This window comes from Typopeltis vanoorti, chromosome 17, assembly GCF_054136105.1.
Source record: "Typopeltis vanoorti isolate ZY-2024b chromosome 17, IOZ_Tvanoo_1.0, whole genome shotgun sequence".
NCBI lineage: Eukaryota > Metazoa > Arthropoda > Arachnida > Uropygi > Thelyphonidae > Typopeltis > Typopeltis vanoorti.
In genome coordinates, this window is record NC_143565.1 from 20,121,757 (window position 1) to 20,137,478 (window position 15,722).

Consider the following 15,722-nt stretch of genomic DNA (forward strand, 5'->3'; position numbering starts at 1 on the left):
AGTTAGCAAGTGTGTTAGAACAAGGTTTTTTTTAGCTTGGAGAGTAGTGAATGAATGGAATAGGGCAGGAGTCTGTTGTGGGTGCCATGACTGTGAATGAGTTCAAAGCAAAGTATCATAGATAGTGCACAAATGTCAGATAGTTCCTGACATGATGTTTAGGGCCTCTCTCGCTGAGTCTAAGGACTCCTTGGAGTAGCACGTAAAAAAATAATAATAATAATATTCAAATCAAGTTATGCTAACCTAAAGCTTGATATCTTATAGATACACACACACACAAAAAAAAAAAAACTTGTAATACTATAAACATCATTTTTTCCCCTCATATCTAATTAGCAGTATGCTTCTTCCATCTACAGTATTCAAATATATATACTCAAATGTAGAACATTTGAGCATATATATTTGAATACTGTAGATGGAAGAATGACAGAATATTACACCCTTCATTCTTAGAAGTAAATAAATATTTATTGCTCAAATAAGCTATAGCTGTAATGTAAAAAAACTTCATTGGTAAAATGTTGTTCTATAATTTCTTTTGTATAGAATACTGTCATTTCCCAACCTATGAAGAAAGCATTTGATAGTAAAATGGAACTTGGAAAAATGGATGTAGCTGGAATTAAGAAAATGCCTACTATAGTAAGCATTAACCATATGCCAGCTAATTTCACTTATGAGGAGTCATATCAAGTAAGTGGTGTCTATTATGTATATTGCACATGCTTGATGTACATTGTATTCCTTTTAGGTGATCTTAAATGCAAAAGGTTATTAAACCATCAGTACTATAGTATCATACAATTATGCACTGAAGACTGAAAAAAAATTATAAATTTTATATTTTTTGCAAGTTGTAATATTTAAGAGCATATGTAGAAATTAGAAGATGAAGTAAAGTCAGTTTATAAGTTCTGGATGGAGGCTGGTTGTCACACGTGCCCTAATATATTTATGAAATATGCAGAGACACTTTCATAACCACTATAATGAAACACAGACCAATCTTTCAAAAGAGACAAGTTCTTTTGATAAAAATGCAGTATCAAACTAAATTTTGTTAGGTTAAGCCTGAGGGAGTCAAAGTTTGAAACTTTTCTACTTTACAAACAACATCTGTTTGCCTTTGTTTGATTATCAAACAAGGAATTTCATCCAGCTTAATATTATTATTATTATTATTGTTGTTCTGGGAAACTCCAAGGAGTCGACAGACTCATCGAGGGAGGCCCTAACATCATGTCAAGAACAACTATTCAACATTCACACAGTATCTATCATACCTTGCCTTGAACTCATTCACGGTCGTAGCACCCACAACAGACTCTGGAAGCTTATTCCACTCATTTACCACTCTCCAAGTAAAGAACCTAGCTCTAACACCCTTGTCACCCACGCTCTTGCCCAGCTTCCATGCATGGCCCCTAGTCCTCCCACCACCAGTCATATTTTCAAAAATATCTTCTGGATCAATCTTATAAAAACCCTTCAGTAATTTGAATGTCTCAATCATATCACCCCTCCTTCGCCTATCGTCCAATTTCTGCAACCCACAAATCTTCAACCTATTCTCATAAGGTTCATTCCACAGACCTGCTATCATCTTGGTCACCCGTCTCTGGATCCTCTCCACTTCCTCCCCATCACGAAGAAACCCTGGTGCCCATAGCTGGGCACAGAAGTCCAGATGGGGTCTTATCAAGGCTCGATACAGAGGAACAACAACTTGTTCGTCTCTGCATGTTAAAGTATTTTTCAGAAGCCAAGTGATTTGGTGAGCTGTTTTAGTTACTTTTGCAATGTGCCCCCTAAACTTCAACTCCCTATCCACCAACACTCCCAAATCCCTGGCCTCATCAATCTCCTGGAGTATGGTTCCACCAATGCGATATACTGCTGCTATTCTTTTCACCCCAAAGTGCATAACCTTACACTTTGCCACATTAAATTGACATCCATTTTTCCTAGCCCAGTCCTCAAAACTATCCAAATCATCCTGTAAAATTTTGACATCCTGTGCACTCACAATTGCTCTACCCAACTTTGCATCATCAGCAAACAAGTGAACACTTCCTCTCAGATCCTTTCCAATATCATTGATGAACAAATTGAAAAGCAGTGGTCCAAGAACAGAGCCCTGTGGCACTCCACTAGTCACAAGATGTCTTTTAGCCTCCACTCCTGAATAAACCACTCTTTGATATCTCTCCTTCAACCACCCTCTTATCCATCTCACCAACCCTATATCTATACCCATCTGCTCCAGTTTACTGATTAGGGTTCCATGTGGTATCCTATCAAAGGCTTTGGCAAGGTCCAGTAGTATCACTGTAAACCCATTACCCCTATCCAGTTCAACCGTCACTGTGTTATAAAACGTGAGCAAGTTACTGAGGCATGATCTACCCTTCACAAAACCATGTTGTCCCCCATACAATATCCCATTTTCATCTATCCAATCCTGTATTCTTTTCTTGACTAATTTCTCTAAGACCTTGACAATGATTCCTGATATGCTAATCGGTCGGTAATTTACAACAGCAGTCTTGGAACCACCTTTATGCAGTGGAACTATTTTCCCCTCTTTCCACCCGCTCGGGACTAACCCAGACCCGAGACTCAAATTAAACAAAATGGTCAAGGGTACTGACAATTCTTTAGCTGCTTCTCGTACAACAAGAGCTGGTATATCATCCAATCCCACAGATGTATTGACATTGAGGTTATGCAATAGACTACTCACCTCCACTTCATTAACCACAATTCCCGTATAATCTACTGGTTTATTCATTTCTGCAATGTCACCACCTGGATGATATACTTTTGCAAAGTGCTCACTCAGCAACTCAACTATCTCAACTGATTCAGTTACCTCCCTACCATCGGCATTCTTTAAAATCAATCTGCCATGTACATTTTTCCTTTTACTTGCTACATATCTAAAAAACTGTTTAGGATTCTCTTTAGCCTGCATGGCCAATGTTCTTTCGTAATCCTTTTTTGCTTTTCTTACCACACTCGTCACCCTTCTGGCCTGTGCTTTATACCGTTCATGTGCCTGCCGGTCACCCTTCTCCTTAAATTCCCTCCATAGTTGTTTCTTTTTTTGCAACTCAAGCTTAATGGTGTTATTCATCCATTTAACCCCTACTTGATTTATTATTCGGACTCTAGGTATACAGTCAGCCATTGCTTCATGCAAGCACTTCTTAACTACCTCCCATGCACTATCAACTTCTAGTCCTTGCAGTTGTACATGCCATGGCACTGAACCAATCAAACTCCTAAGCTTGTCATACTTTCCAGCCCGATAATTCCACATGTACCCTGTCTTAATTGAAAATTCTACACCTTTAGCCACCTCCCAAGTTAAGACCCTATGATCACTCTCACCGATTGGTGGCAATGTGGTCATATTTGTTACAGCCAAATCCTCAGATGTAATTACTAGGTCAAGCACTCTCTGACCCCTAGTATTTTCCATTACATGATGTCGCAGATAGTTATCCCTTAATAACCGCATAAAATCCAGTTCCTCCCTCCCGTGTGTCCTCTCCTCACTCCAATCAATGCGACCATAGTTGAAATCTCCCATAATAATCACCCTCCTTCCACCCATTTCTTCTATTTGCTTGTGCATACTGTCACCACCATCTTTTCCATCACCTGGTCTATAGCAGCACCCAATTGTATATTTAGATCTGCTAGCCACAATCTCACACCAAATGGCCTCAAATGTGCTCTTTTCTCTATCCTGCAATTCAACTTCTATTCTCCTTGGCTGGAGCTCATTAGCTATCATCAACAATACTCCTTCCCCCATTTTATTCTCTCTGTCATTCCTGAACACACTATACCCATCACATTCAATCCCACTAGTTATATCATCTACAGTCAGCCATGTTTCACTAATACCTATAACCTGTGGTCTGGAAGTGCCAACCATGGCCAAAAACTCTTCCTTCTTGTTCCTAATACTCCTAGTATTAGTGTACATGAATTTAAGACCCCCATTAGCCCCAAACCTACCTTGATGCCTTATATTAACTATCCCACTCAGATTTGTTGTCCTTATTTGCTCTGGCATATTATATTCATTTTTACATTCAACTGCCTCCATAAGGACTGTATCTCTACTCCCCCCCTTAACAAATCTAGTTTCCCTGAATTTGCACATCCACTACATTCAGCAACACTTTCTCAAGTCTTCTTACACCGTAACCATTCAAATGCAAGCCATCCATCTTATATAGATCCTTTCGCCCATCAAACTCACTCCACACATCAACAAATTCCACACCACTCGTCATACATAACCCACGCATAAAGTCATTCGCAATTATAGCCCTCCTTTTAAACATTTCACTGTCATACCGTGGCAAAAGACTAATCATTCTAACTCTCTCACTCTTTTCTTTTGCTACCTCAAACAATTCATTCAGGTTAATAATAATAACAATATAAATATGTTATTATTATTATTATTATTATTGCACCCTCCATGGAGTTGGTAGACTCATTGTGGGAGGTTCATTCAACTGACAACATATTTATCATACTGAATCTTAAAATCCTGACAATTCCTCATGTAAAAAATCTACTCCTCACATCCCCTCACCACACTCTGACATAACTTCCAGGGATGGCCTCTTGTTCTTCTCCTTTTGCCTTCTGCTCTTTTTAGAATCTCATCTGGATTAATCTGATAAAATTCTGTCATTAACTTAATCACCAAACTCTGCAATACACATTTCTTCAACTTCTCTCCATAGCCAGCAGTCCAAAGTCCGGATATTCTCTTAGTTATTTACCTCTGGACTCTCTCCAAAGTCTTCATATTACACTAAAAATCAAGTGATTAGATTTGAGCACACAATAGTCCAAGCGTGGTCTGACCTGTGCTTTATACAGTGGCACAACCACTGGTTTTTCCCTACATGTTAGAATACTTCTTATCATAGCAGCACTACAATATGCAGCCTTTGTAACACCAGCAATATGTGCTATAAACTTCAGTCTACTGTCATCCATCACTCCCAAATCTCGTATCTCATCCACTTGCTGCAGTACGGCACTGTTGATATAGTACACAGCCTTATATTTCTGCACTCAAAAATGCAACACCTTGCAGTTATTGATATTAAAACTAGAACCACACTAATTTGTCCAAGTAAAAATACTATACAAATAACCTTGAAGGGAATTAACATCTGCAGTGCTACTTATAATTCTTCCCAACTTTGCATCATCATCAGCAAACAGGTGAAGATCCCTAGTCAATCCATATGATATATTATTTACAAATAAGTTAAACAGCAGGACCCAAGAACAGAACCCTGGGGCACACTGCTGGTTATGCTTCTTTTTTTGAGACACTGCTCCATCATATCCACAACCTGCTGGTATCATTCAGAGAGCCAATCTCCAATCCATCTAACCAATATATTATCTATTCCCATCCTCTTCAGCTTGTACACCAACTTATCATGTTGTAATCTATCGAAGACTTTTCCAAAGACCAACAATATCACTGTATATTATTATTATTATTATTACCACCCCAAGAACTCATGGAGTCAAAGACTCATCGGAGAGGTCCTTTTATCACACACACACAGCTCATCATACCATGTTTTAAACACATTCAAACTCTTTGCAGACACCATATTCTCAGGCAAGGTATTCCAGTCATTCACAACTCTGCATGAAAAAAACCTACCTCTCACTCCCCTACTCACACCCTCTTTATACAGTTTCCAGGTATGACCTCTGGTTCTCCTATGATCTCCCACTATTCTCTGTAGAACTCCAGCATTGATCCTATAACAACCCCTTACCAACTTGTAGGTCTCTATCATATTTCCCCTCTTCCTCCTGTCCACCAGACTCTGCAAATTACATCTTCTCAATCATTCCTCATACTCGACATTCCAGAAGTCAGAAACTACCTTAGTCAGTCTCCTTTGGACCCTTTTCAACATCTCTTCATCCGTCTGAAAACCAGGTGACCAAATCTGGGCACAGTAGTCCATGTGTGGGCTAATCAAAGCCTTATACAACGGAACAAGAATTTCCCTACTTCTACACGTCAGTGTCCTCCGCATCATTCCCAGAAGCCTTTGTGTTGTCTTCACAATTTTGGCGATGTGTCCCCTAAATTTTAGATCCTTATCCACTATCACTCCCAGATCTCTTACTTCCTCTACCTCCAACAATATATTCTCACCAAGCATAAATTCTGCATCCCATCTTTGTTTTCCAAATTTTAAAACCTTACATTTTGCAACATTGAACTCATATCCCCATTTCCATGCCCAATCACTCAATCTAGTCAAGTCTTCCTGTAACTTTGCATCATCTGCAAACAACTGAATATCTCCATCCAAATCTTCACCTATATCATTAATATACAAGTTAAACAGTAATGGATCTAAAACAGACCCCTGAAGCACTCCACTAGTGACTTTCCTTTTCCTGGATATCGCTCCCCCATACACAACTTGTTGATACCTATCAGATAGCCAGTCTCCAATCCAATGCACCAATCTAATATCCAACCCCATCTGCTCTAGTTTGACTGTCAACCTATCATGAGGCACTCTATCAAAAGCCTTTGCGAAATCGAAGTATATTACTGTGTATCCTTTTCCTCTGTCCAAGGAAGCTGTCACTTTATTGTAATAAGTAAGTAGATTACTAACACATGACCTCCCTTTAGCAAATCCATGCTGTCCATCCTGACACACAGATAGGCCTATAGTTTTATGCTTGAGTTCAATCACCTCCTTTATGAAGTGGCACAATCTTGCCCTCCTTCCACTCCTTAGGAACTTGACCTAATGCAAGACTCATATTAAAAAAAATGTCAAGGCAGGTGTCAACTCCCTGGCACATTCTTTCAGAATACATGGTGATATATTATCAAGTCCCACGGCCTTATTAACATCTAGTTTACTCAACTCCCCATACACCTCTTGCTCACCTACAGTCAGTCTCTCCTCCCCATCATCAACTGCTCTCAATCCCTCCATGAGGTAATATTCACAAGATTGAAAGATCTTTATGAACTGCTCATTAAGTATCTCCACCACACACATTCTACATCAGCTGTCTTTATATCATTTTCTCCAATCAATATCATTCTTCCATAATTATTCTTTCTTTTGCTGGCTAACATACTGAAAGAACTCCTTAGAATTCTTTTTGGCTTCATTAGCCAACTGCTGTTCATACCTCTCTTTAGCTACCCTCACCAACCAAGTCACCCTCCTTGCTTGGTCTTTGTAGACCTCACGGAATTGGTTATTTCCACTTCTTTTATGCTGCCTTCACAATGCTCTTTTTCTCTGTATCACATGCTTAATCTCTTTATTCATCCACACCCACCTTATTTAACCTTCTCACCCTTGGAATACATTTAGACATTGCATCTACTAAACAGTTTTTGAAAATCCCCCAAGCTGCATTTATCTCTTTTCCAGCAAACTCCTCATTCCACGCTACACCCGCAAGCTGACTTCTGAGCTCTTCATAATCACCCCCCTTGTAGTTCCACTTATACCTTTTTCTTACAGAGGTCCTCGCACTGCTGGCAACCACCCAGGTAATCACCTCATGGTCACTCTCACCAATTGGTGGATGATTTGACACCTCATTTATAATTACATCCTCTGATGAGATGACCAAATCCAAGACCCTCAATCCTTGTGTGCCCTCTGTTACATACTGTCCGAAGTAGTTATCCCTCAAAAACTCAAGAAACTCATTTTCTTTACTTCCAGTTGCTATTTCATCATTCCGGTCTATATTGCCATAATTAAAATCACCCATAATGATCACCCTTTTCTTATTTACTTGGCTAATTTGATTGTACATTTCATTATCACCACCATCCACATTACCTGGTCTATAACAACATCCCACCAAGTATTTGATTCCATTCACCTCTATCTCACACCATACTGCCTCAAAACCACTGACACTATTTTCCTCTTGCATCTCTACTTTATATGGACATAACTCTTTCTCTATCATCAATAGCATTCCCTCTCCCTTTTTACCCCTTCTGTCCTCACAAAACACATCATACCCTTCCATCTCTATTCCTGTCAGGATGTCATCCTCTTCCAACCATGTCTCACTTATTCTGACAATCTTTGGGTGAACAGATGCAATTAGTGCAACCATTTCATCTGTCTTGTTTCTTATACTTCTAGCATTTGTATACAAATACAACAGCTCATTTCTGGATTTACAGCTAGTTCCACTGATACCACTCACTCGATGTGATCTCTCCATGCTCGACTGGGGCCATTTCCCTTTCTGCTACTTCATTTTAAAACCATTTTCAATTCCAACTGTTTCCTTTTGATCCCTGGTCATCCCATTCCTTTCCTGCCTACACATACTCACCTCCTCTTGGAGTATCCACCTTTCTCATGCTGTGTACCCCTGTCCACCCTGAGCCTCCCCGTTTCTCTGCTCCTCTTGCACACCCATTCTCTCATATTCTATACTCATACCACTAACTTCCCCATTCATAACCACCTCTTCAATCTCTCCTGTCTTACTCTCCCGCTCTTCCACATCACTTCCCACTCGATCTGATTCATTCTCTCTATTCACTTCTCTACCTTCCAGCAACAGTCTCTCCAAGCGACTCACACCATAACCACTCAAATGCAGTCCATCGCTCCCATACAGCTCATATGGGAGCTCACTTCATCCCTCAAACTCATTCCACACATTAACAAACTGTATTCCCATCTCCTCACACATTTCAGCCAGCATATGATTTATAATCCTTGCTCTCTGCCTCATTTCACCACAATCATACCTAGGGAACACGCTAACTACCCTTCCTCTCACACTATTCTCTTTTATCCTTCTAAGCAGCCTCCTGATATCCATTCTGATACACTCTTTGTCCTCTCTCAAATCATTCGTACCTATTAATACTATTAATTCTTTTTCTCGCTCCTGCCTCATATCCAATGCCTCAATCACTCTACTCTTTAGCGCCTGGAAAACATACCTTGTGCATTCTATCCTTCAGCACACCTTTAATAATAGAATCGCCATACAACGCCACTCACTCATCTTTCATGCCATCATTATTTATTTTAATAGTTTTTACCTGAATTTTCTTAATTTCATTCAGCTGATCACCACCGTCTTGTACCTCCTCCATAGCATTTTCTTTTCAAGTACAGCTTGCTTGATTTCACTGTTCATCCATTTAACTCCTACTCTATTTATTCTCTTAACTCTTGGTATGCAGTTATACATTGTTTTTGTCAGATACTGCCTTGTAAGTTCCACTCATTGTCGATATCTTTTCCACTCAGCTTATCTACTCAATGTACTGATGCTAACTGACTACAGAGCTTCCTTTAATCACACACTTTATACTTCCACACGTATCCATTTTTGGCAATGACCTTTTGTTGTTTAATCACTTCCCAAACAAGCACCTAATGATCACTCTCACCAACTGGTGGCAGTGTCAACACCTCATTAACAACTACATCTTGTAAAGTTTCACCAAATCCAAAACATTAAAGCATCTAGTTGCTTTAGTCACATGCTACTTAAGATGCTATTCTCTCAGAAATTCAACAAACTCACTGTCCTTGTTCCCATAAACTATCTCCTCCTTCCATTCTATTTTCTTGTAATTAAAGTCTCCCAACAGGATCACCTTTTTACATACCCAACTAATTATTATTGTTATTATTATCTTAGATCCGATGAAGTCAGAGACTCATCTAGGAAGTCCTTTTATCATGCACTCATCTCATCATACTGCACCTTAAACACACTGAAATTCTCTGAAGACACCACACTCTCAGGCAAGGTATTCCAATCATTCACAACTCTGCATGCAAAACACCTGCTTCTTACCCCTTGCTCCCACCCTCCTTATACTGCTTCCAAGGATGACTTCTTGTTCTTCCCTAATCTCCCACCATTTCTGTAAAATCTCTTGATCTTATAACAACCCTTCACTAACTTGTAGGTCTCTATCATATCACTCCTCTTCCTCCTGTCCACTAGACTCTGTAAATTGCATCTTGTGAACCTTTTCTCATATTCGACATTTCAGAGATCAGAAAGTACCTTAGTCAATCACCTCTGAACCCTTATCAACATCTCTTCATCCTTTTGAAAACCAAGTGACTAAATCTGTGCACAGTAGTCCATGTGTGGCCTATTCGGAGCCATGTACAACGTAACAAGGATCTCCATATTTCTACAAGTCAGTGTCCTTTGCATCATTCCTAGAATTTGTTGTGTTGTCCTCACAATTTTGGCAATGTATCCCCTAAATTTCAGATCCTTATCCATTATTGCCCCAAGATCTATTTCCTCCACCTCCAATAATATATCCCCACCAAGCATAAATTCTACATCCTATCTTTGTTTCCCAAATTTTAAAACCTTACATTTTGCAACATTCAACTGGAATCCCCGGGGATTCCCATTCCCATGCCCATTCACTCAATCTATTCAAGTCTTCTTGTAAGGCCACATTTTCTCTACGCTTTAAAGTTCATCCCAACTTTGCATCATCTGCAAACAACTGAATATCCCCATCCAAATCTTTGCCAATATATGCCTGCCTGGTTGGCCGAGTGATTAGCGTATCTGCTCTCCAGCCAAAAGGCTGTGAGTTCAAATACCGCCGTGGGCATGGATGTTTGTGGTTGTCTGTGAAAATACTAGTGGTGGTGGCCAGCGATAGATGTCGTTGGTGTAGAGCATAGAGAAAGTAGAGCGGTTCATTGCAGTTGGATTGAGTGGTGGAGACAGAGAGTTGTGGAGTAGGTGCCCTCCCTCGATGAGTCTTTGGACTCCCTGGAGGTGTCATGTAATAATAATAATAATACATACAGGTTAAACAGCAGTGGTCTTAAAAAGACTCCTGAGGCACATCACTAGTGACTTTCCTCTTTCGGGATATTGCTACCATTGGACTCTGGAAGAGCGAAAACATATTCTCTGGAGTTATAAATCATGCTTCATCGTCTGACAGATAAGTCTGGATTTGACAGCTGTCAGGAGAATGCTACTTAGCTAAATATGTTATGCCAACTGTGAAGTTTGATGGAAGATGCATAATGGTCTGAGACTGTTTGGGTTTGGGCTTGGTCTCCTAGTTCCATTGACAGGGAATCTTTGCACCATAGCCTATAATGTAATTGTAGACAATTCTGTACTGCTTCCAACTTTATGGCAAGAGTTCACTGAAAAGCCCCTTTTCTGTATCAACCCAACAATGCCCCTGTCCATAAAGTGAAGTCTGTGCAGAAATGATTTGATGAGATGGATGTTGAAGAATTGGCTGGCCTACACAAAATACACCGCATACCAAATCTAGTGGAAAGTCTTCCCAAAAGACTGAAGGTTGTTATAGCAGCAAAGGGTGGACCATATTAATATCTTTGATATTATAGAGTGAGAGTGGGGATGAACAGGCATCCAAATATTTTTGATCAGACAGTGTATACATACTTAGCAGATGATGATGTTGTGCTAAGAACTCCAACATTCAGACTGTTCAAAAGCACCTAGGTAATCTGTGTAAAAATGCACAGTTAATTAGGTTAATGGTTAATAGCAATAAAATTAAAATTAAAGTCCTAAAATATAAAATAGAATGCTTGAAACATTAAGTTAAATGACTACACTCTTTGGAAGATTTTCAGTACCTTGGATCCTTCATCAACTTTAAGTGATATAGTGAAAAGTAAGAACAAAGCTCTTCCATTTCATAAAAAATCTAACTAGGATCTGAAATTGAAAAACCAAATGTCTATAAGAAACTATTATTATTATTATTATTATTGTTCCGGGCAACTCCAAGGAGTCGACAGACTCATCGAGGGAGGCCCTAACATCATGTCAAGAACAACTATTCGACAATGACGGTATCTATCATACCTTGCCTTGAACTCATTCACAATCGTAGCACCCACAACAGACTCTGGAAGCTTATTCCACTCATTCACCACTCTCCAAGTAAAAAACCTAGCTCTAACACCCTTGTCAACCACACTCTTGCCCAGCTTCCATGAATGGCCCCTAGTCCTCCCACCACCAGTCATATTTTCAAAAACATCTTCTGGATCAATCTTATAAAAACCCTTCAGTAATTTGAATGTCTCAATCATATCACCCCTCCTTTGCCTATCGTCCAATCTCTGCAACCTACAAATCTTCAACCTATTCTCATAAGGTTCATTCCACAGACCTGCTATCATCTTGGTCACCCGTCTCTGGATCCTCTCCACTTCCTCCCCATCACGAAGAAACCCTGGTGCCCATAACTGGGCACAGTGGTCCAGATGGTGTCTCATCAAGGCTTGATACAGAGGAACAACAACTTGTCTCTGCATGTTAAAGTATTTTTCAGAAGCCAAGTGATCTGATGAGCTGATTTAGTCACTTTTGCAATGTGCCCCCTGAACTTCAATTCCCTATCCACCAATACTCCCAAATCCCTGGCCTCATCAATCTCCTGGAGTACGGTTCCACCAATGCGATATACTGCTGCTATTCTTTTCACCCCAAAGTGCATAACCTTACACTTTGCCACATTAAATTGACATCCATTTTTCCTAGCCCAGTCCTCAAAACTATCCAAATCATCCTGTAAAATTTTGACATCCTGTGCACTCACAATTGCTCTACCCAACTTTGCATCATCAGCAAACAAGTGAACACTTCCTCTCAAATCCTTTCCTATATCATTGATGAACAAATTGAAAAGCAGTGGTTCAAGAACAGAGCCCTGCAGCACACCACTAGTCACAAGCCGTCTTTTAGACTCCACTCATGAATAAACCACTCTTTGATATCTCTCCTTCAACCACCCTCTTATCCATCTCACCAACCCTATATCTATACCCATCTGCTCCAGTTTACTGATTAAGGTTCCATGTGGTATCCTATCAAAGGCCTTGGCAAGGTCCAGTAGTATCACTGTAAACCCATTACCCCTATCCAGTTCAGCCATCACTGTGTTCTAAATCATGAGCAAGTTACTGAGGCATGATCTACCCTTTACAAAGCCATGTTGTCCCCCATACAATATCCCATTTTCATCTATCCAATCCTGTATTCTTTTCTTGACTAATTTCTCTAAGACCTTGACAATGATTCCTGATATGCTAATCGGTCGGTAATTTACAACAGCAGTCTTGGAACCACCTTTATGCAGTGGAACTATCAGTCAACACATAGTTATGTATGTTTCCCAGACATGGAACATCACTGCTCAGTGTGCAGTTAATATCATCATTAGCTTAGGAACAATGCCTGTGATCAATATTAAAAATCCCATCTCCAGTCATTATTGAAAAAAACCAGAAAAGACCTTGAATAGAAACAATTCAGAAAAGACAGCTGAGGTTGGATCACCGCTCGCATTGCTCTTGCTCTTTACAGATCAATGAACACAAAGTGAAGAAGGCAGTTGTGTATAAGCAAAATTCTTTTTGAAGATGAGACACATGCACACCAGTAGATATCTACCATTTTGCACTTAATAGAGCAGCTTGGCTCAACTTCATTTATAAGACTTTATCTTCATGACTTGTTGTTATGTGCATATTTCTGTATATATTTCCCTATTCATACCTGAATAAATTATGATGATATTCTTGTAGTTTAATTTAGCAGATAAATGTTTTAATATTTTATTTATTTATTATTATTTTTTACTTCTAGTGGTTAATTATATTCTGCAATAATGTGTCACTGCTGGATCAAGTAGTTGCTGAATGGAACTGAGAAGACAGTATTACAGAGAAATATTTATGTTTGCATATATGGCTTAGTTTTCATAACTACTAATAAAATATATGATTTGATTTTGTGATAGTAATAGATAGACTAATACAATAAATGCTATTCAAAATATATTAATAAAGATTTTACAAATATTCTTAAAGTTTTTGTTGAACCGATTAAAAATTAAAAATATACAACTCCAGAGGGAGACTAATTTTATACATTTCCTATTTTTACAATAAAATAATAAAAAAAGAACTTAATTTTGGCAATGTGAAAACAAATAGATTTGTGTTAATATAGATATAAATAGCAGATGTTAAGAATCCATCCATATTTCATAGCCAATGCAAAAATAAAAACATTGAAAGTGTCCAAAAATTTGATCAAAGAGCTTATCCACTGTGTCAGAGTTGCCTTACCTTGCACTGTATTTTAAGTAGTGCAACCTGATGCAGCTCAGATGCCGAGGATTTTATTCTCATAAGTTCTCTGGTCAAATTTTGGGAAACTTTCGAACAATTAACTGATAAGACAGTTGAATGAAAGAAAACAGTACTAGTTTTATTATTATTATTATTATTACCAGACTTCCATGGAGTCAAAAGACTCATTGCAGGAGGTATACTGCTACACTAAAAGCCCATCAAACTATGCTTTAAACTCATTCAGTGTATCTGCATTTACAACAGTGTCAGAACCTACTCATACCCTCCTTTTAGAGCTTCCATGGATGTCCCCTTCTTCTATTCCTTCCTCCATTCTATTAAAAATTTCTTCCACATCAATCCAGTAACAACTCTTTACCAACATTTCATTCCCTCAATTTGCCACCATATCCACATCCCATAGAATAGTTGCCACCTTAGTCTTCTCTGAACCCTTTCCAATATATCCTCATCATCATATGGGTTTTTTAATTGAAGGTAAGTTAGCCAATCTCATATTAGCAGGGTTTTTTCTCCCAGAAACTCAAGTTTTTAATGTTGCATACAGGCAAATCAGCCTTGAAAACACACGCAATTTAAAGACAAAAAATATTAGTGGTGGTGGTGGCAGTGGGCAATGGATGCTGCTGTGTGTAGATGATGGTAGTAGCAGTTTTCTGTAGTTGATGGATTAAATAGTGGGGACAGGGAGTTATGGAGTGCCCTCCCTCGATGAGTCCTTGGACTCCTTGGAGGCGTCACATAATAATAATAATAATAATATAATAATGCCACTGATGTGCTGGCTTGCTTACTAAGCATAAGCTCTTATTTATAAGATCTTATAATATTGAAATAGAATCACTGAACATTCTGTATAACACACATACACACACAAATTGCTATTTAAGTGTTCCATGAAGTCATAAGGGTTATGGAACACTCTTCATTAACTCATATTATGTCCATCACACTTCATCCCAAGCTCATGCATCATCCTACTTTATACTGTATTCCATTTATTATTATTATTATCATTATTATTATTATTATTATGTGACACCTCCAGGGAGTCCAAAGACTCATTGAGGGAGAGTGTGCCAACAGCATCGAACGATTGATCCCCCTACTTTGATGCAAAAAGCATATTTCTTCCTGTACTGTTTCCTTACAACTTCCTTAGATAGCCTCGTCCTCCCATCCCTCATAGGGAGCATTTTGTACACGTATTCTCAACTGCATCCTCTTCATCACCAAGAAACCAAGGCAACCAAATATGTGCATAGCAATCAAGAACCTTTTAAAGAGGAATAATAGCCTCCCTATATTTGTATCAGTATGTTCTTCAACATCCAAGTTATCTTCAGGGAATATGCCTTCGAAATTCCTGTTCATTGTCACCCTCAAATCCCATCAAATTTCTGTATTATCATTGTAATACACAGAATCTTTTCATTCCAAAGTGCATAACAACCTTTATCCTTTGTATACATT

General features: G+C 38.9%; 1 protein-coding gene across 4 annotated transcripts in view; it reads left to right on the forward strand.

The window, feature by feature from the left end:
• LOC150097209 (lysosomal alpha-glucosidase-like) overlaps positions 1-13,954 on the forward strand; it is a 284,573-nt gene extending 270,619 nt beyond the window's left edge. For all 4 annotated transcript variants that reach the window (XM_090407697.1, XM_090407698.1, XM_090407699.1 and 1 more), the window contains 2 exons: positions 553-699; positions 13,738-13,954. In XM_090407697.1, coding sequence (XP_090263823.1) covers positions 553-699; positions 13,738-13,800 — 210 coding nt within the window. In that variant the 3' untranslated portion in view covers positions 13,801-13,954. The remainder of the gene's footprint in view (positions 1-552; positions 700-13,737) is intronic.
• The last annotated feature ends 1,768 nt before the right edge of the window (positions 13,955-15,722 follow it).